The sequence below is a fragment of the Panthera tigris genome, chromosome C1 (assembly GCF_018350195.1).
Source record: "Panthera tigris isolate Pti1 chromosome C1, P.tigris_Pti1_mat1.1, whole genome shotgun sequence".
NCBI classification, from domain to species: Eukaryota; Metazoa; Chordata; class Mammalia; order Carnivora; family Felidae; genus Panthera; species Panthera tigris.
In genome coordinates this window covers 113,435,973-113,460,754 of record NC_056667.1, presented here as the reverse complement: position 1 = coordinate 113,460,754, position 24,782 = coordinate 113,435,973, and the positions used below count along the sequence as shown (strand labels likewise).

Below are 24,782 nucleotides of genomic sequence, written 5' to 3'. Positions count from 1 at the left end.
CCATGCTGATAATCCTCCCTTATACTTCTCTATCATTCCTTTCTCTTCCACTATGGGGCTAGACAGCTTTGCCAAGCTCTGTCTGTGTGTTAGATAGATCCCAGAGGCCCAAGTCAGCCAGTGGGGATGGTTACATGAAATAGCAAAGTGAGAGAAAGCTGCAAGACAGAGACCACCAGTGTCGCAGGGCTTTCCTGACCTAAGTGTAGTGTCAGAGATCTGGGAGCTTGATCTTGAATCAGGATCTGTTCCAGGGAGTACCCTAGGAGATCAAAAGCAAACGCCTGGACCATAACAGGCCACAGAAACCACGAGGATGCCGGAATGGGGTGGTGTAGAATTCCAATCAGGCTCCAACTCTTTTGAAGTCACAGCAGGAGCAATGACAACAAAATACTATCCAGTCGCCACATCAGTACATATTAAACATGAACAAATGACTAGATTTTTTTCAACTTGTCAGTGTTCATATAGATTCAGTCCAAGTCTGTTTGGCAAATCTAGTATTGAGTATCAAATGGCATTCATTCACATTTTCCTGGTGCACTACATTTACTCCCCAATTAAAATTCCATTTAAACAAACCAGAATGCCTTCCTAACACATTGTACTGACTCCAAGGAACTAGACTCTGTGACCCACTTCATCAAAATACACTTGAAAAATTCTGTCTGGAGCTCTCAGACCAATGCTATGCAGTAAAGATTTTATTTTCTTCATTCTGCCTTTTCTCTTCCAAGGCTTGACTTATAACCACTTGAGATAGAGCTAAAGCTGACAGAGAAAGTGAAAATCCTCTGCCTTCTTGCCCGCAGGAAATGCTTGGCAGGAGATTTCCAGGCTGTGCTGTCATCAAAGCTAAACTTAACCTTGTTCAGGAAAAGAACCCTTCACTTTCAAACCAACTCCTTGTCAGACCCATTCAACTTGCCGAGTACAATGTTGGGGGAGAAAGGAAGGAAAAATAGCAATGAATGCATTTCAGTTTGAGGTTATTGAGTCTTGAAATGATGACTTCTCATGTTTTGCAATGACATTAAAGTTAAATGTCTTGGTTCATGGGCCCTTACCATTCCCTTCATCTCCATTAATCTTTGCTCACAGTTTTGAAATATACCACTTTCTGTCTTGAGCAATGAAATGAAATTTTCCCAGGGTTATAATTGCCTTCCAGTGTGTCTTTTCTCATGTTATTTGATTGCTAAAGATTTCCTCTAAAATGGGAGATATTTAGTGAACACAATACAATGCATTTTCCTGCTATTTTTAATCTGTTCATGCATAATTTGAAGGGTTGGGTATGGGGAAAATGGAAATTGAACTCATCTGACCGTGACAGATTTGCAAACTCTGAATACAACTCAAAACTTTATTGATGCTTTTGAATTACAGCACCAAGTACCTGGACATGTCCATAGAACATCTACAGCATTTTATGTCTTCATAGCTACAGCCAACATTTGCTTAAGAGTCACAATTGTAATTCAGGATTGAGCAAGGAGAGCATTTTACAAGGAAAAGTAGAACATGCTGAAGCATTTTGCCTGGAACAAGCTTTTTATTTTTAGCCTGTCCCCAAAAAAATCATTATCTAGAGGCCTGAAATGTCTCAAAAAATCATTATATTTGAGTGCCTGGTAGGTCGTATCATAGAGTCGAGGATCAGATGATATTTGGTATCAAATGGGTAAGCTCTCTGGACCAGAAAAACAATTGGTAGAATGGATTGTCTGTTAGAATCTACCCCTTCCTTTGTCTTCTGATGAGTACACATTCTCTAGAGAATGTTTAACAAACGGCACACCATACTTTGGTTCAGTAAATTATATCCAGTATTTTTATTGAGTTATATAAAAGATAGCACTTCCAAAATTGGAATCTGATAATCTGAGGGGCTCAGAATAATTGATATCTGTGTGCATGTAGTAAATGAAGATCTCTCTACTTCTGCAGCTTGGGTATATTTTGTATGAGTAATGGCGTACAAAATGATGGCAAAGATGGAAGGGCCAGATTTGATACTTAGCTCTGAATTCTGCCTGGTTCCCTCTCTGCCAGCGAGAAAATTCTTTTTAGAAGAGAATAAACACATAAAGTAGAGCCATCCATCATCAGTTAAAGGGAACCAGCTGGTAAGTTGGGGACCACCAATGCCAGTTTATTGGCCATCCCTGCCTAATTCCCATCTTCAAATATTAAAAACTATGCCAAGAGAGGCCTAGTCATAAATTAAGGGGGATGATCACTGGGAACTGGAAATTTTTTCACTTCAAAATGTTAGGATTCAAGTTTAGTGCATTCTCTAAACATTATTTCCTTACTCAAAAATCTATACGGGGACTTACTGGATAATTATAATGTTATAGTTACCATTGATTGAGCACTTTCTATGTTCCAAACATTATTTTCTCTGTTGGCTGTTCATAATCATCCTAAATTTGTCACAGTCCCCCTGTTGAAAACAGGCATCACCATTGGCATTTTCCAGGGAGGGAAACTGCAGCCCAGAGAAGTTAATGGATTTCCCTAAATTTACCAAGTAAGTCAGTAGAACAACCAAATACACGAGCAGGGTGATGGAACCCACAGCGGTAATGTTTTCACTCTACTTGATACTTGAACACTCATTGGACTTACACAGTTAGGCTTCTGTCTGTATTTCCTGTTCTCTGAAACTTGCTTTCTTTGCCAGTAGAATTGGGGTCGGGGAGATGCTTGAGGCTAGAATAAGTACTTTGGGGAGAATAGCTAATACCTGTGTGTCATTGATAACTATGCCCCTCACCTGTTAGATGGCCACCATTATGGCTGTCCTACTTGCCTGAGACATGTTCTCCCCAAATATCCAATAAAGAAGGTATTTGGAAATCATACACATATAGAAATAGTAATGATGATCTCATCAAAATTCTCTTCAAGTACTCAGTTTTTCTTTCACTCCTTTATGTGACTTGGGTAAAGACTTTACTGTTGCCCAGACATTTCCCATTTTTTTTTTAAATTTTTTTTAACGTTTTTTTATTTTTGAGACAGAGAGAGACAGAGCATGAACGGGGGAGGGGCAGAGAGAGAGGGAGACACAGAATCTGAAACAGGCTCCAGGCTCTGAGCGGTCAGCCCAGAGCCCGACGCGGGGCTCGAACTCATGGACCGCGAGATCGTGACCTGAGCTGAAGTCGGACGCTTAACCGACTGAGCCACCCAGGCGCCCCGACATTTCCCATTTTTGAAAGCTGTCTAGTTCCTACTCAGATTTTTAACCTGAATTTAAGACCGTCCTCCATGTATCTAAAATTCTACTTAACAAATAATTATTGATCAACTAATGTGTGATCATCGCTGTGAAAGGCAATGAAGATAGGAAGTAAGACATGGTCTCAGTTCCCAAAGAGCTTGATGTCTCATATGCAACAATATCATCAAAACAAAAACCCATCAGTGGGCTAGGTACTCATACTGAAGTGGAATATAGGGTAAAATACCCTCGGGGCGCCTGGGTGGCTTGGTCAGTTAAGTACCTGACTTCGGCTCAGGTCATGATCTCACGGTTCGTGAGTTTGAGCCCCGCGTCGGGCTCTGTGCTGACAGCTCGGAGCCTGGAGCCTGTTTCAGATTCTGTGTCTCCCTCTCTCTGACCCTCCCCCATTCATGCTCTGTCTCTCTCTGTCTCAAAAATAAATAAACGTTAAAAAAAAAATACCTTCACAGGAAGAAGCATTTCTATCTGATGAGATCCAGGCATGCTTCTGGGAGCATTTGCATTCTGTGCAGGGAACAGGATTTGATGGGTGGGGAAGAGGAAGGTGATGTGGAGGGCATACAGGACATACTAAAATATGGAAGGGCACACAGGTGTGACACGGCATGTCCAGAAAGCTGTCAAGAAATTGGCAATTCTGTGCACAGACTGACAAATAAGGAGTGCCACAAGATAAAATAACCAACAATCTGATTATGAATGGAAATAGAGAGGCAAGGAGCTGGAATTTTATTCTGAAATCACGGGACAACTATCTACCTCAGGTCAACGTGATGTTGCTTTTTTACTGAATATAGTAGTCACTACTCACTTCTCTCTGTGGACAATTAAGAATGTATCACTTGATAACATTATATGACTTTCCATGTGAGACATATATTCATGTATATATGAAATATATGTTCATATATATATGACACTATTTAGTATAGTTATCTAAAGGAAAGGTGAGGAGTGTTAACTCTCCTTTGGAAATCATTTTAACATGGCCATTCGTCTCTGTTTTGCTTGATTTAAATTTGTTAATTTTAGAAACTGATTTGTGAGCTTACGTCTCTAGAATAACAAAATAGCCAAAAATCTTGACATTCTTTATTCTTACCTCCCTTTTAATTCACCAAGCAATGATGATTTTTATATAATATACCTCAATTCCCTTACCTTGTGTCCAATGCAATTGCCATCATTTAAGTTCAGGCTCTTATTATCTCTTCTTTACTATTTCCATAGGCCTGGATTGGTTCTGTCTTTCACACTCACTGGCTTCCCCTATCCTTACTCCGTGCATGCACACACATATTTGTCCCATTCTCTATGCTGCAACTAGAATACACTTTCCAAAATACAAATTGGTGAGCCTCTCTCGTGCACAGCACGGTTCCTCGGCATTTCAAGCTTATGATCTCAAAACACAAGTAGGGCAGTCCCTATTTTTTAAATATGTGTGTTTTTTTTAATAAATCAAATATAAGGACTAGCAAGAAATCCAAATATTTTCTACAGCCTTATTCTTTGTAATGCATATATGAGCAGTACTTTATGTTCTTCTTAAGAATTCCCAGCATAATGGAACAGACAGCATGATGCCTGGCACTTTGTGCTTAAGAAATGTTATTGAATATAAGAAAAAAAGCGGTGAAACTTAGAAAGTGTGCCGTGTTTGGTCTTGGAGGAAAAGTAATGCATAAACAGAATAGCTCTTGGTACAGAATTATCCTAAGAGCCCTGAAAGGCTGGTAAAGAAACAGTGTTAAAACCATCTGGATGGGAAAAGTCTAAAATATATAATAAAGGGTACAAGAAATGTCATTTTTCAAATGCAATGACTGGAACTGGAGATGAGGAACTTGAAACTAAGGAAGAACGAATGGCAGCAAATGAAGGGAATTAACGTGTATCCAGTTATGTGCCAACCACTGGGTTAAATATTTTACATGAATTGTCTCTTTTTGTTCTCATAACAAGCCTATGTACACTTATTATCCCCATTATATATAGAGAAAGCTGAGATTAAATAACATCCCAAAGGACATATAATTAGTAAGCTGCGGAGTCAAGATCTGAATTCAGACTGGGCTGGAATCCAGTGTCTGGGCTCTTTCCAAATATACTAGTCTCCAACTGGTCCAGAAGGAACACACACACACACACACACACACACACACACACAGAGCCACATTATGATCTTGGAAGACTACTGCTCTGTGTCTGTGCTGTCATTATTTTCTCATCTACAAAGATCAATAAAGATCAATATTTGTTCACATTATCAGTACATGTTTATCCCATCCACTCATAAATGGTTGGCGTTGACCTCATTGGGTTGTGCTGTCAGCCAGCTGGCCAGTTTCCAACACAAGCCTATCTTTTTTAATCAGGCATTTTTCCTCAATTCCAATGGGCAGACTGATGACACACAGAGATGTTAGTGTTTCCTTTAGAAACTCCGTGCCTATATCCATTAAAGATGAAGAGGGTTTTACAAATGTCTATGGATTGATTGATCTACACTTTAAAATCATGGTTTCTGGAGTAACTAGAATTTCCAATGTAATTTAGAACTACTTGATGCAGGATCCTGAGCAGCTATTGGAAGTCTGGCTTCATTGTATTCAAAGAAAGAATAGATATCTACTGAAAAAGATACAGCTCTAGAAAAGACATTCTCAGCTCTGATGAATACTGAGTTGGCAGAAGCATTATCTTTATAATTCGTCAGTTGTCTTCATTCCTTCATCTTAATATTCCACCCATAATTCTTTAAGCAATGCACTTTTAAAAGTAAAAAGACATCATCTGTACTTTTAGTTTTTTAAACCTGTGGTCTTATTTTTCTCATGTTCTCAATCTTCTTCATTCTATATATCCCATTCATTCCATTTTTAGCCTTACTTAAAAACCTAATAAATTCCAAATCTGATTGACACTGTACTTTGCAATGATGTGTGCATGTGTGTGTTGTGTGTGTTGTAAGTAATGCTGATAGGTGCGTTCTGTGTAGAGTGTTGATAGGTGGGGATGGGAAGAAGGGAACAGGGGTGTATGGAAACAAAGTTGGATTTAGAAATTTTTTTAAATATGAAATTTATTGTCAAACTGGTTTCCATACAACACCCAGTGCTCATCCCAACAGGTGCCCTCCTCAATGCCCATCACCCACTTTCCCCTCCCTCCCACCCATCAACCCTCAGTTTATTCTCAGTTTTTAAGAGTCTCTTATGGTTTGGCTCCCTCCCTCTCTAACTTTTTTTCCTTCCCCTCCCCCATTGTCTTCTGTTAAGTTTCTCAGGATCCACATAAGAGTGAAAACATATGGTATCTGTCTTTCTCTGTATGACTTATTTCACTTAGTATAACACTCTCCAGTTCCATCCTTTTTTGGCTACAAAAGGCCATATTTCATTCTTTCTCATTGCCATGTAGTATTCCATTGTGTATATAAACCACAATTCCTTTATCCATCTATCAGTTGATGGACCTTTAGGCTCTTTCCATAATTTGGCTATTGTTGAAAGTGCTGCTATAAACATTGGGGTACAAGTGCCCCTATGCATCAGCACTCCTGTATCCCTTGGCACATCTCCAAAGGCAAGGGAATTAAAAGCAAAAATGAACTATTGAGACCTCATGAAGATAAAACCTTCTGCACTGCAAAGGAAACAATCAACAAAACTAAAAGGCAACCGATGGAATGGATTTAGAAATTTTTTTAAAAAATAGGTAAAATTTTATTTTTTTCAAAGATTGACTTTCCTTTATCATTTCTTCTAAATCCCTCCAAAATCCTAGTCACCACTCAGCTTCTCACATTACAGAAATTTCCAATCCCTTTTACCTTTTTTACCCACCAAAGATTTCATGCATTCTAGCTAATCCAGCTCCTCTATGAAGAACATTCATAATCCTATAGGTTTAATAACTTTAGCATACTTGAGTTTAGGCAACCACCAGACTGATTCTTTTGACGGTCGTGGTTCTTAGTCTCTGACTGAAGCTGACCTCAGCAACAGGCACTTTACTCCTGACTCTGCTGGTTGGACCTCAGCTTCTGATTCTTTTGACCAGCCCGCGACCCCATCAGTGGTACCCTGGCCTTACATTCAGCTGGAGCCTCTTATTTGCTCACAAATCTCTCTTTGTTCTTTCATCTTCATTCTGCCACCTCTGGAAGCCAAATTTAAGGCTGACATACCTAGTAGGACTTGGCGAGAAAAACATGTTGAAAATTGGTTTAGAAATGGCGATTGGATATACATGGACACGAGCAGGAACCTGGGAAGACGGTTGCAAAAATTGTAACACGGTGTTCGTAAAACCCGAAATAGGATCAAGTAGAGGGCAAGCGAGAGAAAAATAAAAAAAATAAAAGTGAGTATAAATCTGAGAAATCTTTCTTTCAACTGGTTTAATCAACAAATATTATTGAACATAGACATAGTCCCAGATACTAAATGGTAGAATAAAATAATATTCTCGGTCAACAAGATGTTTCCTATGGCTTACATTGGCCCTATATCATAGACCTTACACATGAGGGACTCAGGAAACACTTGTTCAGTTACATTAAGTCATTGATAAATTATATTTAAAGTTAAAATAGAAAAATTAAACAGCCAGTTGTGAACTCAATATTCCTAACCTGAGAATCAAAATAATAATAATAATAATAATAATAATAACCATCAGTGGCGGTATGGGAGGGAAAGGAATAATATAAGAGGAAAGCAACCTAAAAAAGCATATTTGCAGCATATTTTGAGTTTGAGCTAATTATGGGACATCCATATGGGTATGTTCTTGAAAATCCAAGAATGGCTAACCTCACACAAGACAGCCAAATGGAAGACTCCCCACTGCCAGTCTGAACGAAATTCCTGCTGTCATTTTAGGGACTGGAAGCCAATTTTCAGACTGACAATATGCAAAGAGTCACGCTGACCTTGGTTCAAAGCCCAGTATAGACATTGACCAGGGTGTGAAATGGACTAAAACCCGTGTAGCCTTCTCATCCATCCACCTCAAATGGTGGTCTCCCTCTGGCTGGGCTGCAGTGACTGCTAACAACCCAGACAGACAGCTGCACCAGAGGTGCTGGGAGAATTATGGTGGCCACCGCTGCCCTGCTGTTATACATACTGGGTTTGATTATGGTGGAGTCCTAGCAAGCCACTTATAAGTGAAGGACAGTACCTCCAAGTCAAATGTTACCTAAAATTTTAAGTAGAATTGTTTGTAAAGCTGAGAAAATATCCCAGAACCCTCTTGTGAATTCGTAGACAGGACTGGCTTCTCTTAGCCAGCTGCACCCCATCCGTCATCAATCACTATTGTAGGGCAGCAAGCGATGTGCCCAAGTCCACCGTGTTTGAGTGCTTTATAATTGCTTTAACTATCTTCAAAGCCTGGCAGACACTCTGATGTCTAGAATGTGCGCAGTGAAAGCTTGTTAAGTGGACAAATGAACGATAACCCCCGCCATTTACAGTTGAGGAATCTGAAATACAGAAAAGGAAAATGAGCGCATGCTCACAGTGAAGGTAAAAGAGGGTCCAGGATTCCTGGATCCGAAGTCAAAGGTCTTTTGCCTGGAATTGTTCATAAACATAAGGAGCTGCTTTAAAAAACATACAGATTATCTTTCAATCCAAAGTAGATGCTTGGTTTCCTCAGCTCAGGCTCTGTGTCTTTGACTTTCATCTTTATCTTCCTACAGCAAAGAGCACAACCACGCATGTTCAGCACGTAATCAAAAGGCGGATCCTGCATTAAATTGGAGATGGATGTTTAGAAGAAGGTTTAACCTTCTTTTCATGACCCATTCTAGAGAGCCATGTTTTTTGGTCTGCTCATTATGAAGTCGTTTATCTCCTAGGATTTCATGGTGGAAAATGGAGATGGGGTCAGATTCAAGAGTAATATTAGAGTAGTTATTTTTGTTGTTTACTAAGTGAAATTATAGGTAACGAGGGGAAAAATAAATGAAGTTAAAAGCGTGAGTTGTCACTTCTAAGCACCGTTGTAGGCACTATACAAAATGCATGCTTTATGCCTTTTAAACAAAGTAGGCCATTAAGTGTGCAATGCTAAGAGGAATTTTATCTCACCTATAAATACAAGTGAATCTGTTAAGCTCCAAATCCCCACGTACAGACAATTTACGGTGGTAATCAAGACGATCCTCACAATTTAACTTCAGGCCATCTGTTACTCTATTGGTATTTTAATAATAATGAATAAAAATATACGTTGACAACAAAAAGTGTTACTTAAAGTAGAATCGTCTTAAAGAGTCAATGATAATTTCTAAAAAGGTGTGTAAATATCATATTTACTCAGAATTCTCTTTTGTGCCTTTACCTTTTAATTAATGTGAGAGAAGACCTTTAGTATATAACTGTACATATATATTGAGGAACAAATTACCCCCACTTCTTCAGATTGACAGTATCAACTAAAATGCTTGACTTGAGGATCCACACAAATATTCATAAGGACACAAGTCACTTTTCTTTTTCTCTTCTTACACTTTTTTTAATGTTTTAAAAAATTTTAAAGTTTATTTATTTATTTAAGAGAGAGTGAGGGGGGCAGAGAGAGAGAGTGAATCCTAAGCAGGCTCCATGCTGTCAGCACAGAGCCCAGTGCGGGGCTGGAACTCAAGAACTGTGAGATCATGACCTGAGTCAAAGTCAGGAGTCAGACCTTTAACTGACTGAGCCACCCAGGCACCCTTCTTCTTCTGTTTTTTTTAAATCCTTCCTTTAATGTTTTCTTATCTTTTTTTCTTTTTCTTTTCTTTCTTTTTTTTTTTTTTTTTTTTTGAAAAAGAGAGAGAGAAATGAATTGGAGGTGAGGGAAGGGCAAAGAGACAGGGAGAGAGAATCTTTTTTTTTTCTTTTTGTCCTGATTCTTTATATTCTATGAAATTTTTTTCCAATATATGAAGTTTATTGTCAAATTGGTTTCCATACAACACCCAGTGCTCATCCCAAAAGGTGCCTGAGGGAGAGAGAATCTTAAGCAGGCTCCGTGTTCAGCGCAGAGGTCTATGTGGGGCTCCATCTCATGACCCTGAGATCATGACCTGAGCCAAAATCAAGAGTCCGATGCTTAACTGACTGAGCCACCCAGGCACTCCATGTTTTCTTTACTTTTTGATGTTGAAGGAAGAAATAAAAAGGCAAGGAAAATGGGGAAGAAATTAAAAATCTTTTGAAAGTTACAGGCTATTCTTTACTATTTTTCTGTTATTTAGGAGGTGGCAACTATGCCTTTCCTTTTGCACAAAGAAAGTTATTCATTAAAACAAAATGTTATGAAAAATAATATAACTAATGGTTATCAGGCTAAGGCAAAGGCGGCAGGAAACCCTGCCCTAGTGGTCGCCATCTGGGAGTGAGGAAACCTGAGTTTTGGTCCAGGCTAGTCAGTCCATCGATTAACTGAATAATCCTGAGCAGACTATAAACCTGAGGTTCTCATTGCTGAAGTGAAGGGCTTGAATTTCACAACTTCAGACGGGTCTTTGGGTTTTGCTACCCTCTTAGTCCATGAATGTATGTCTAAGTCATTTGCAAATAAGAATGAGGTTGTTCAACAGTTACACAATGCAAAGAGCTGCGTTGCTTTCCATCATACCCATAGGAGTGGATTTTTATCTGCCCAGGCATGGGGTAGGGTAAGAAGTGGCATTTCTATTATAAAGGAACATATTAAAGATGGCAATGAAGTTATTTTTTGAGGAAAAAGGGAGAATTAATAAATCGCACAAGAGTATGGGTTTGCATTTTTAAATAGCCTTTTAATTTCATCTCCTTTCCACACCAAATCTTTTAAAGACAAGCCCTATCCACAGTCTTTTTAAGAGTATATTTTGAAAATATCCTACTACGCCAATGCATCTCTAAAGTGTGGAAACTGATTTTCTGGTAAAATCATGATGGTCCATCTCAGGTTGTGTGTCCCCTTGAAAGCCTGACTTTGGTCCCTCGGTATGTTTTCCCCAAACTTCAAATCTCTCTCTCCCTACCTGAGTTTCTTCACCATCTCCACTTTCCTCATGTAAATACAGACAAACATCCAGCTCGCTTTTGTAGGAACCGACTGCTCGATTTAGCGTTGTGGAGACATACTGTCAGAAGGCTGGGATGTGAGTGGTGTCTAAAATGTAATGACAACACGAGTTTGCTTATTTAGAGCCTGCAGAAATGGTGGAGCAAATGGTGCTTTGTTTCTTTCTTTCCCAGCCATGTGTGTGGTGTGATGCTGGCCCAGTCTCTGCAAGGCTGGCAATCCACAGAGGGGGCAGACTGCCCCATGCAATGTGTCCTCACTCTCCAGCGATTCCTCACCCCTTCACTTCCCCTCCATTTCATATTCTTCTTCTCATCTGGCCTTCCGTAAACCTCCAGGGCCAAAGAGCTACCAGTGACACCAATTCTTGAGCAGGTATTGTGACAGAGACAAGATCCCAGAAATAAAATTGTTGAAATGGTTGTTCTCAATGATAGCAAATATTACAAACCATTCATACAGTGCTTCCTGTTTTCCTTCTGTGCTTTCTCCTTTAAAGGTGACTTTTCCCCATTTTTTCTCATTCTGTTTAAAATGACTCTGTGGCTAGAAATGTCAGAGAAGACTCTCTTGATTTTGCAGACAACTGAGACCCTGCTTAGTGCATTTGAATATATTACTTGGAATCACCAAGGCAAGAGAAGGAACCAATGTAGAGTGAGGAGCTCCTAGCTCTAGCTTTTCTGATGCTTTCCACTGTCCCAGACTGTCCCAAATCATGAATTAAAACATATATAAATTGTTCTCACTTATGCTAGATCCTTCTCTTCTGCTTTAAGAATAAGATTCATGTCTACAAATAATACACACTTTTGGACTTAGAATGGTTAGGTGGACAAATCTTAATTCCCAATGACCAGGGTTAATTTGATTAGAGGCCTGGTCTATTCTCAATTTAGGTGACATAGAGAAGACAGAGGGGACTACGTATTGGCTGGAGAAAAGAGGTCTTTATTCCTTTCTGATCTGAAAATTTCCCATTATTACCGCTATTAGGGGTAGAACAAAAGTTCAGCCGTGTTCTTTAAAGGCCACTATTGGGGCGCCTGGGTGGCTCAGTCGGTTAAGCGGCCGACTTCGGCTCAGATCATGATTTCGCGGTCCGTGAGGTTGAGCCCCGCGTCAGGCTCTGTGCTGACATCTCAGAGCCTGGAGCCTGTTTCAGATTCTGTGTCTCCCTTTTTCTCTGACCCTCCCCCGTTCATGCTCTGTCTCTCTCTGTCTCAAAAATAAATAAACGTTAAAAAAATTAAAAAAATAAATAAATAAGGGCCACTATTTCAATGAGCAGGATCCATGACAAGAAGTTTCCTGAAGGCTCTCCTCTGAACCTATCCTTTGACAAAGATTGTTTTTGATGGGTTTACTAATTCCCAAAGTGGAAACACTGACCCCACACAGTGAGATACAAGGAAGGTACAGTTCCAAAGAGGAAATGGCCGGTGGAAATGGCAGCTGTTTTCACAAGGCCAGTGAACTTTGGAAGCAAACCTCTCCCTGAGGCGAGCACCTTGTGAAAGGGGAGACTGCAAAGGCCTGGGGGAGACACAGCAGATCACTTACCTGGGTGTTTGTATAGTCGGGTCCCCATTTTAGTGGGTTGAGTGTAACCTTGGGTAAAATTCTCCTAAACTTCCTCATAAGTTTTATTTTTTCTTTCTTTCTTTCTTTTCTTTCTTTCTTTCTTTCTTTCTTTCTTTCTTTCTTTCTTTCTTTCTTCTCTTTCTTTCCTTCATTGCTCAATAGTCTCTGAGATACTTGAGGTCTAAGACTCAATTTTACTGCACTCAATCCCTAGTGCCTATCCAAGGTCAAACATGAAGTATATCTTTATAAATATTTATTGGACTGAATTAAATTGCAATGATTAGGTCACTTCTGTTTCTACTTAGGGGAAACATAGGGTTAGGGGCACAAAGCTCAAACATGTCATTGGTATATATTAAAAAAAAATCCTAAGAGGGGCACCTGGGTGGCTTAGTTGGTTGAGCATCCGACTTCAGCTCAGGTCACGATTTCACGGTTTGTGAGTTTGGCCCTGTGTTGGGCTCTGTGCTGATAGCTCAGAGCCTAGAGCCTGCTTCAGATTCTGTGTCTCCCTCTCTCTCTCTCTGCTCCTCCCCCTCTCATATTCTGTCTGTCTCTTTCTCTCTCAAAAAATAAACATTAAATTTTTTTTTTAAATCTTAAGAACCTAATAAAAATGGTAACACGACTTCATACATGTTATATGTTTAAAGAATACGTAAATGCTATAATAAACATTGTACTTTATCTTTAGAAAATCTTCAATTTACTTGTGGAAGTGGGTGTCAGAAGGGTTGTGAGCTATTAGAGATTAGTGGGAGGAGTGTTACCTGAAATTGGAAGATGGTCGTAACTACAGATGCAGACAGGTGTGGCTCATAGCATAGCTGTGAAGTCCGATATTGTATGGTCTTTGACGTGGGTGTGTGTCCAGGCGTGGTGTATTTCTGTGGGGTTCAGTTCCACTGGTTCCAGTTTTCTGTAGTCACCTAGTGTTTCCTGATGATGAAATAGGCATGAGCAAATGTGAGATTTGCATTATATTCAAATTGTCTCCTACTATATAAATAGTGTAACCGATCTGCGTTTCCATACAAATGTATTGGAAGTGTATATGCATCTCCCCTCACCTGCATTTTATTCCTGGAATAAAGTAGCCGTGAGCTCTGCTTTCTATTAGCAGAATGACCATAACTGCAGAGGTGTCCTTGCTGTGATTTTTATGTCATTCCTCTTTAGTGAGGATTTGGCTGTCTTTTGTGTTTGTCAAATACCTCAAAATATTTTTCAAACATTTGTGTTGGGGTAAAAAAAAAACCCTCAAAATACACTTAGCCAGTGGATTTTTTAACACATTTAACAAACAAAAATTTAATCCTTATGTCTCTCATTAATGTTCCTGTGGTGAGATGAAATAGTCCTCTCTATGAATTTTCTGGATAAAGAAGCAGCCCCATATCCAATGCACATTTAAAAATTAAAAAAAAAAAAAATCAGACCAAGTTTTCTTGAAAGCCCTTAATACATCAAGTTTACCTTTAATCTGAATGACATAAAATCATGGTTGAATAAGGTATGTCTACATTTCATGATGTCATTTTGCAATGTCCTGCAAAATCAACTGTGCACAAAGTGAAAAATTGGAAAATCATTTGGTCCTGTTGTGTGAACTAGTTCCTCCCTTGCTTCCTTCCTTCTTTCCTTCCTTCCTTCTTTCCTCCCTCCCTACTTCCCTCCCTCCCTTCCTTCACCATCCATTTCTTTCAACAAACCTTTACTGAAGGCCTATTATGTATCAGGTTATTTGCAAAGTCCCACAAAGAGTGTACCATTTGGTGTAAGGTGCAAACAAATAAATGAATTATTACAGAACATTTACATGACCAGTTTGCTATGTGAAGAGCAGAATTGTCTGCATGAGATCGCATGGTTCATTTGGAGGAACATGTCTGTGTTGTCAAGACCACATCTCTGCCCATGACCCCACCCTGTTCTACATTTGAACAGCATCAAAGAAGCCTTAGAAGGCATACCTGTCTGTGCTGTTTCGAAGGGACACATGCACCCTCATGTTTATGGCAGCACTATCAACAATAGCCAAAGTATGGAAAGAGGCCAAATGTCCCTCGGTGGATGAATGGATAAAGAAGATGTGGTACACACACACACACACACACACACACACACACACACACACGATGGAGTATTACTCAGCAATCAAAAAGAATGAAATCTTGCCATTTGCAACTACGTGGATGGAACTGGAGGGTATTATGCTGAGTGAAATTAGTCAGAAAAAGACAAATATCATATATCTTTATTCATACGAGGACTTTAAGAGACAAAACAGATGAACATAAGGGAAGGGAAACAAAAATAATATAAAAACAGGGAGGGGGACAAACTCATAAATACGGAGAACAAACTGAGGGTTATTGGAGGGGTTGTGGGAAGAGGGATGGGCTAAATGGGGAAAGGGCACTAAGGAATCTACTCCTGAAATCATTGTTGCACTTACATACTAACTAATTTGGATGTAAATTTTTAAAAATGAAAAATAAAATTTAAAAAAAAAGGAAAAAAAAAAGCAAGCATACCTGTCACATTTGGGAAGGCTGGAAAAGCTGTTATTGAAGTGAATAGCAGATTCAAGATTGTACACGATTGGGGACTATTCTCGCTTACTTTACACAATGAATTATTACAATTAGCCATTCATTTTCCAAAGATTTTCACACAAATGGGAGTGAGACATTTTAAATCATTCTGTCTAGATACAACTATGGCAGGATCCCTTAGGGATTGAAGATGGGAAAATAGGTAAACAATTGTATCCCCCCTTCAACAGTCTTCCTCCTTCTAGAATAAGCTCAATAGCCATAACTTAAGGCTTTTCTCAAGTGAATGATTAAAGGAATGGTTGATTGTTAGACTCCTGAGTGAGACAAATCAGTGAGATTTCTGGCCACACCAGTTTCTAGTGTTGCGACCTTGGACAAACTATTTAACATCTCTGAATATCAGTGTCTCCAAGTGTAAAGGAATTTATACCAGTCTTTCAGGATTGTGAGGAATGAATGAAATAACCCATGGAAACAATTGGTACTGGCCTTGTTCAGAGCATTGGTTAATTAATAATGGGGTTAATGCCATGATTCTTCCCTTTATGGGCTCTCTCTTGCTGATACAATTTGCTTTCTTTCTTTCCTATCATTATAGACAATTGTGATGACCCATTAGCATCCCTGCTCTCTCCAATGGCTTTTTCCAGTTCTTCAGACCTCGCTGGTACTCACAGCCCAGCTCAACTCAACCGAAGAGTTGGTGAGTAAGATGACTAAAACTCAAAAGGCAAATGCTAAATAAGCGTGCTGTGGGGAAATGGAATAAAAGGACATTCCTATTCACTGGGATCATGTCCAAGAGCAGTGTTGAGAAGAAGAAAGGGAAAGGGGGTTACAATGGAATTAAGCCATGTTTCCTAGTGCATAATGGATACTCAAAGTATGCTTGTTCTTGCCTCCCCAACTCACACTATTTTTCTCTGATTATCATGAGAGGCCTTTGTAAAAATAAGTTTTTAAAAAAACACTTTATTTTTATATTTCGTGTCTCTAACATGAATAGCTACCAAAATACATTATTATTGTAGCATGTATATAATAAATGTGTGAAATCTACTAAGATTTTTCCTTCAAGAACTTAAATTTTAACAACAAAAAATGTTGCTAATTTTAAAAATATATAGTACTATGAAGTAAAAGTAAGAAAATACAATACAGAAAAGTAAGTAAATAATAAAGTAAGTAAGAAAATGCAAGGCAAACCTACCAACTAATACTTGTGGTTAAATGTTGGGTGTGTATCTTTACAATGTGTGATGGAAGTACGAGCAGACACCCTTAACTGATCTCTTATGTGACATGTCTTTAACAAATTATAATGTTGGATATCTAGATAGATCTGTTTTTAGTCAGAGTTGGATGTTGACTTTTATGATGTGTATTTGAATTTGTTAACTTTTAAAAATTATTTAACATCTGGTTATCTTTGTATATTTATATATCTAGTGAATATTATAAACGTCTTCAAGTTGAGAAAAATAATTTATATGCAACTTCAAGAGGTACAGTGATCTGTTACAGCTCATATTAATTATTCTTGACTGTATCTTCTCATCGATAATATGAGGCCCATCATATTAGTAAGCTTTCCAGTGTTGGCCCATCTATACATTCTGGAATAGATTTTAATTGCTCATTGTGTTATGGATATCATTTTTAGGTGTATTTATTTATATATGAGAGAGGGAGACAGAGAGAGAGAGTGTGGGAGGGGCAGAGAGAGAGGGAGAGAGAGAATCCCAAGCAGGCTCCTCACTGTGAGCACGGAGCCTGATATAGGGCTCGAACTCACAAACCATGAGATCATGATCTGAGGCGAAACCAATAGTCAGGTGCTTAAACAACTGAGCCACCCAGGAGCCCCAAGGGTATCATTTTTATAAGTGGAGAATGATTTAACTGGTTGACATTTTAATTTATAGTTTTTAATCTTCATTAATGGTGAGAGTGCTGTGTAATTTTTGTTTGTGTATTTGATGTTTGTTTCATACTATGTTTCACAAGTATTCTGTTATAATGGGATCTGTAATTTAAGTTAGCAATTTCTATGGCTTTGTTAAGAAAAGATTTTAAGAATGCTATTCTAAAGAGAAATAGAATGACCAATCAAAAACCCAGCAGGAAAATATTAATAATTGTGTATTAACACTGCCTTTTTGCTGAACACTCTGTGCCAAGAATTTTGTAAAGCATTTCACCTATCAAGGAATTTCGTCTTCGGAAAGCTACCGTAAGATGCGTGTTATTAACATTTTAACTTCAGATGGGGTTCCTGGGTCTCAGAAAAGTTGTATAACTTGCTTAAAATCACAAAATTTGGAAGGAGAAATGCTTTGATCAAATCTAAGACATCTGAACCCAAAGTTTTGCTCCTCACCACCATGTGAGCAAACCGATTCACTAAGACAGGTTAAAGAGGGCTATGTTAGAAAGAGACTTGGAAACTAATTGGCCAGGGTTCAAGTGCTGCCCACAGCATATACTTGTAAGCCCTGTGAGTGTCTGCAAATTGCCTATCTGCTCTTGACTTCAGTTCTTTATCTGTAAAGTGGACCAGTAATGCCTGCTTTGACACATGATGCTCAGACTGCGTCAAGCCTTGCATATTAAAAAGATCCTTCTCGATGCAGGGTAGAGAGTCTGACCCGAGCAGGGAGGTCCACTTGGTAATTTCAGGAAGAAGCCAGAGTTGGAAGTTTTTAATTTGTACACCAACAGGGCATCTGGAGCCAGAGTTCTCCCCAGTTTAACCCAACTGTGAAGTGGCAGAAAGTCATTACTGCCTAGTAGCACCTCTGCAGTTTCCTGGGAACCTGTGAGTCTGGTCACAGGCCGGCTCATCCCCTGGTGGACGATATTGACAGACCAGATGTCTCTGCTCCGATTTATTGTAATTATTCTGCTCACCGGGAAATCTGGGTGCCGGAGTCCAAGGATAGCACCGGCGTGTTCAGAGAGGACATTGACCTCTCTTTCTTCTTCCAGCTAGAGTCTAAATCAGGAAGGTCATGCAGGGGCGACAGTCTCAGAATGTTGAAATGCACTGGCCTTGTCCTCCAACAAACTCCCAGGCCTGGCAGCCTCCAGTTCACTCACTGGGTCCAACCACTGCCCTCAGGGGGAAGTCAACACAGCCTCAAGGAGAGAGTGGATCACTGGTTCCCATCCAAGAGCTGTGCATTTGAATCACCTAGATAGCTTTAGAAGTAGCAATGCATGAGCTCGTAGTCCAGATACCCTGAATTAATTGTCTGGAGTGGGTGGATATCCACCCAAGTCCAAGGGTGGATATTGATAAAATAAGTAAATACAAGCTTTCCAGGTGATTCTAAAATGCAAGACTTGCAACTACTAGGTTCAGTGAATTCATAAATCAAAAATCACTCTATTAATATTTATTGAGCACCTAATATGTGCTAGGCACTCTGTTAGAACCCTGGCACATAGTTGGTAAAAATAGTCACAAATCCTATTCATAAAGAGTTTACATGGTTAATTTAAATTAGCATATCATTAATAGCTAACATTTGTTAGTGATAATATTGATATTATTACTTTTATATATGTAATATAAATAATATGTATGTGTAAATATACATATATATAGTTGGATAGGTAGAAAGTCAAATATATACGTATGGTTATGTATATATACACAAAGTCACATATAGAGAAAAGGTGATAAATACAGGGTTGGATATATATAAATATATATATCCATATATTAGGGTATATATACATATATAGTATATGTGTATATAGTATATATATGCACGCATACATAATACTTATACAGAATATATAAATGTAGTGTATATTATAATAAAACATATTATATTCATATTAAGCACAGATTTTTTCATATGAGTTTTCTAAATATAAAATTTTTAAAGTTGAGAAAACTGTAATTTTTTATTTTGATTGGAAATATTAGTATAAAGCAGTGATTTATTTTTCACCTGCTACAAATAGACTTATATGCTGTCTGTCCACCGAAACAGCCTAGAAGTAATTATATATCTCTGTCTAATGAACACCTCTTTCTATATTTCTTCCTTTAAAACTTCCCTTTTATTTTAAAAGAGGGAAGATATTCAATATACCCCAAAGTGCAAACTGTTATGCACGGTGTGAAACAGTTATACAGATATACAGATATACATGGAGATTGCAAAGAACATCTTGGTTTTCATTTGAATTCTCCATGTAGTGTTTTAAACAGCAAGTTCCCTGGCAGATGGAAATCATTGCTACTCAGCACTGTCATGATCAGGTTTGGCTCCTCCCTAAGTGGTAGGGTTGGGTGTCTACCATCATACAACTAAATCTCATATCAGCAATATACTTACTACTTACCAAGAGCCATCACTCTTCTAGGCCTTTAAGGTGCATCGCTACTACCCTCTACACAGGTGTTATTATCTTGGTTTCATAGATTAAAAAAATGCCATGGCACACAGTGGGGAAAAAAAAGAATATTAGAATAAATATGTTTAGGTAGACACAAAACTAGCTACTATCTTACAATACAATAAAATTGGGGGGTTGTATCTTCTCTACTGGAAAAATACTTATAAGTTAACATATAACTTCTCAGTATCTAAGATCTAATAATCAATCAATGAATAACAAAACCAAATAACAGGCATATTCTAGAGAATTAAAGAATCATTGAGTGGTCCTGTTGAAAACTGCCCAGGATGATATTGAAAAGACATAGCATACTCTTTTTTGATTTCCAAGTTCTGGATGATGTTTTTTCTTAACATACTCCATTTCTTCATTCCTGCCTTCATTCGTTCATTCACCTATCACAGTATTTCATGAATTCCTTCTACTCTACTGCATTCAGCCTTCTATCCATTTATCAGGAAACATCCTGGCATGTCATCCAAGATGAAATACAAGCTGTAAAATTCTTGACCTCCATGAGACTATGTCTCCCTCGTATTGAGTGCGCTCAACCATGTTCTTGTAGCTGTTCACTCTTGAGCTATTTCACAGAGGTGAACTTGGCTGCAAGTCCCGGGCACGATTTAAAACTGCTGCCTCCACTGGGATCACACACCTCTGGCGTACATTGAACATAGGTAATGAAGGACCACTTTACCTCTCATCTGGGCTCAGAACTCAAGCGCACACAGTTTTCTGACCTATACGCAGGAAGAAAGGATGCCCCACTGGTAACTTTGTCATGTTGGAAGCAGGGATCAACTCAAAAGTTGAAAAGAAGACTATAGAAAAGGCGTGCCGATGAGTGTCCTCACGCCCTAAGTAAAGCAAGTGTCGTGAGTTCTGACTAGTGACTAGTGACAAACTAATATTTCTGAGAAAAAAAAAACGCAGTCTTGGAAACAGCCTTTGCCCTTAGGTACTACTGTGGGAGCCACATTCTGGGCAACCTGCAAAACTAACAGGGAGATTGGTTGGCTAATGCCCACCATAATAGCATTCGTATTGTTATCTTATCTAGGGATGGGATTTGCCAAATCGAATTTGTGTTCTCTCCCTCCACAACATCCCTCAGCCCTTTTGTCATCCACCCATAAGGAAATAAAAATTAAAAAAGAAGAGAGAGAGAACAAATTACTTTTAAAAAAACACGACAAAATATATCAAACTGGGGGTCAGATCACCATTAACTTAGGTTACCAAGTCAATCTATATAATTGTGGCTTAGGAGGGATCTGACTTTGTCAAATGGGATTTGTTTTGTGGCAAGAAAGCTTTTGATCTGGGCTTTAAAGTCAGCTGGGCTTTGAGAAGCACTAACTGTCAGCAGGAAGCCCAGAGCTGGTGGCACGGTGTGAAGCCGCTGAACTGTGGGTTAGATGTGCTCCAAAGTGAGGGGAAGGTTTTAAGTTACTTTCTATGATTAAAAGGCAAATAACAACAGACATCTCTGGCCCCGGGAGAGGAAAGGTTTGTATTTTTCTTTCCCCGTCCCATTCCTTTCCCCATCCGCAGTTCTGCAAACCATTACCTTTGCCATTTGTTCCTTGAAATTTTAATCTCTCTTCCTCACTTGATATATTTTTGAGATGCTTGCCTGTGTAAGTTGAGATTGTGTGTTTCTAGCATGACAATTTTGTTGCCATGGAGAATCTGATTTTTTTAATGTCAGGGCCTTTCCCAGCTTCCTGGGCTCACGGACCAATGAAGAGGCTCACAACCCTTGCCCCCATTTCGCCCAGAATCCTTGCACACTTTTTATTTTCCCCTTGGGCAACACTGGTTGCAAACAGCTGAGGACCCACAAAGGCCTCTGTAAGTTGGTTTTCAATCTGTTCTCACTGGTCCTTCCATGCAGAGGAGTGGATTCGGGACAATTCAGGAATCAGGGTTCTCACAATGAGCATCTTGGCTGTCTGGGGACTTGTTCCAGATAGCTAGGTGACAATCTGAAGATCCCGTTTCACAGGCAGCACTGCAGTGCCTGCCTGCAAATGACAGCACCAGTCTCCCATATGGATTGATGGAGCCAGACATGATATGCGTATCATCTCATCTGTTTGAAAAGACAATGGGACGTACAGAAGTCTCAGTGTTTCCTCCTCTCCACTTGAAGGGTCTTTTCCTTATTTTCAGTACTTTTCCTTTCTTATGTCCTGTCCTAGCTGCCCCCCTCCCCGCCCCCCGCCCCCAGCATGGCCAACATCAAGTCCTGTGCTTCCTTTGTGAGTTTATGCTCTCCTCACTTCTCCAAGTGTGGGCTCTATGTGACAGTGCGGGCAGCACCTGGGAGCCTGTTAGAAATGCAGGATCTCAGTCTCTGTCCCCAAAACTTCTGATTAGAACCTGTGCTTTAGCAACAGTTGCATTCAGGCAGTCCAATTGTTGGGGATTCCCTATTCTAGAATATCCCTAGACTTCTGCTCCTTCAATTCTTAACCTCTGTGCCTTTTTCAATTCAGCATCTCAGAGGTGGCTGGAGAGGGGATGGGAGGAAATAAATCAAAGTTATCTAAGTTTTTATGAATATGAAACCATGCTCAAAACTAAGAAGTAGAAACTTAACCTCTATTTTTTGTCATTGTATCAGTATTCCAAAATAGTTGGTATCATTCACGTTTGTTAAGGATGAGGAAGTGGACTCAGAGAGGTCAAGTCACTGACCTAAGGATACACAGCTAATTGTTGGTAGGACCTGGACTTGAATCTAATTCTGTCTACCCAAGGTTAACTAGTATCTTTATTCATATTGATCTGAGATATTAATCTGAGTAAAGGTGGTGCTGGTGTAATAGTCACCCCTTTAGGTCACTTTGGCGTTTCAGGTGGTGTTGCCAGTGTTTTAACCACAAAAACTGGACTTTCAGGTGTCAAGAGAGAAAGAGAGACACGGACACCTGTGCCTCGTCGATGCCCCTGAAATCATACTGTGGCCTAATAGGCCAGTGGGCAAAACTAACCTTGACCTACATATTTAAACAATGCCCTAGGCCTCTTCTCTGACTAGGATAGCAATAGATCATTGAGAGGTACAGAATAGAAATCTGCTGCTGTTTAATAGGAGCCTTGGGACCCTATCGCAAATGCAGACAAATCCAATGTGATGACCCTCTCTTTATTCAGCCAGGGTAACTGAAAAACACAATGATGTTAAGAGGGGAAGGGGGGATCATATGAACACTTTTTCTCACCAATAATATAATACTTCTGAGATTATAAACATCAGCATTCGGCACAACAAAAGTGATAGATAAACCCATGCAATTGACACTTTACTCCTTCCTCTGATGGCTGGTCACTTCCTCTGAAATGCCAAGCTGAGATTATTTCTAAGCAGCACTCTGTAAAATGCTAGCTCAAGTAATCACTTATTTGATGCCACTCATACTTCACAAAGAGATAAGATCATCAGTTTGTCAGTTCGCTGCATTTAATTCGAAGCATTTTCACTTAAAAATACAGTAATGCAGTTACGGGCATGGCAATTAATAACAGATATTTGTCTAGTGGTTGACAGTTTACCACTGCATTTGCAATGAAGGTCACACCCAGGAGGAAATAATGTAGTTGAATAGCATATTGTATGCTGGATACTTTTGCTTTGTCTAACCTGGAGTAGTTGGGTAGGAGCTACTCAATTCGTTTGTTTAAAATCCATCTAGCAATCTTTCACTTAAGACATTATGGAAATGCCATTAAAAAAATGAGCCAAGGATTATTGAATCTACCATATGGAGTGAAAATGATAACATATATCCAACTCCAAGAAACCAGAAAATAGGAGTTAATATAAAAAAAGTAGTTCATCCTTCTCCAGGATTCCCAGTGGGTGCCTCTTATCCTGTGGTGGCCCCTCCCCTGGGGACCCCTTTTGAATGTCTCACACTACCCTTCTCTTACTCAGACTTGTCTATGCAATCACTTACATGCATCCGGACTAAATTAAAAAAAAAATGTTTATTTATTACTGAGAAACAGAGAGAGACAGAGCATGAGCATGGGAGGGGCAGAGAGAAGGGGAGACACATAATCTGAAGCAGGTTCCAGGCTCTGAGCTGTCAGCACAGAACCGGACCCGGGGCTAGAACTCAAAAATCAGGAGATCCTGAGATCTGAGGCCGAAGCCAGATGCTTAACCAACTGAGCCACCTAGGCGCCCCCGGACTTAATTTTTTAAATCAATGTACACATTTGCTAAAACCCCAGATTTTATAAGAGAATCCATGTCATTTGTTTTGCTAAGGACTTGCTTCTCATTAATCTCTTCCACAAAAATATCCAGAGCAATTGATACTGTCTCTGGGATATCTTTGTTAGGGTAATTTTGTGTGTGAGTACAACAGAAAACTAACTAGTTTGAAAAAAAAAAAACAAACAAACTCAGTAGCATGAAAAATTATTAAATGGTGGAAACTCGGCACATGGAGATTGAGAGGTGTCCATAGTGTTACTTCTTTTTTTCAATTTTATTTATTTATTTTGAGAGAGAGAGGGAGAGAGAGGGAGAGAGAGAGAGAGAGAGAGAGAGAGAGAGAGAGAGAGAGAGAACAAGTGGGAAAGGGGCAGAGAGAGAGGGAGAGAGAGAGAATCCTAAGTGGGCTCTGTACTTCCCCCTGAGCCTGAGGTAGGGCTCAATCCCTGTGAGATCATGACCTGAGCTGAAGTCAAGAGTTGGACCCTTAACTGACTGAGTCACCCAGGCACCCCCATACTTCTTTTTCTTGAACAGCATGATATTTACAAGGGTGTTCAATCTGTAATAGTTTATTAAGCTAAATATTTGGTTTGTGAGGCTTTCCTGTATCTGTGTTTTATTCTATATTTTTTCAAAAAAAACCCACCAGGAA

At 39.3% G+C, this 24,782-nt stretch overlaps 1 protein-coding gene across 1 annotated transcript in view; it reads left to right on the top strand.

Annotated features, from left to right (window-relative positions):
* Window positions 1-24,782, top strand: part of CNTNAP5 (contactin associated protein family member 5) — a 799,405-nt gene that overhangs the window by 165,992 nt on the left and 608,631 nt on the right. The window contains exon 2 of the mRNA XM_042994206.1: window positions 16,079-16,183. Within this exon, the coding sequence (XP_042850140.1) occupies window positions 16,079-16,183 (105 nt within the window). The remainder of the gene's footprint in view (window positions 1-16,078; window positions 16,184-24,782) is intronic.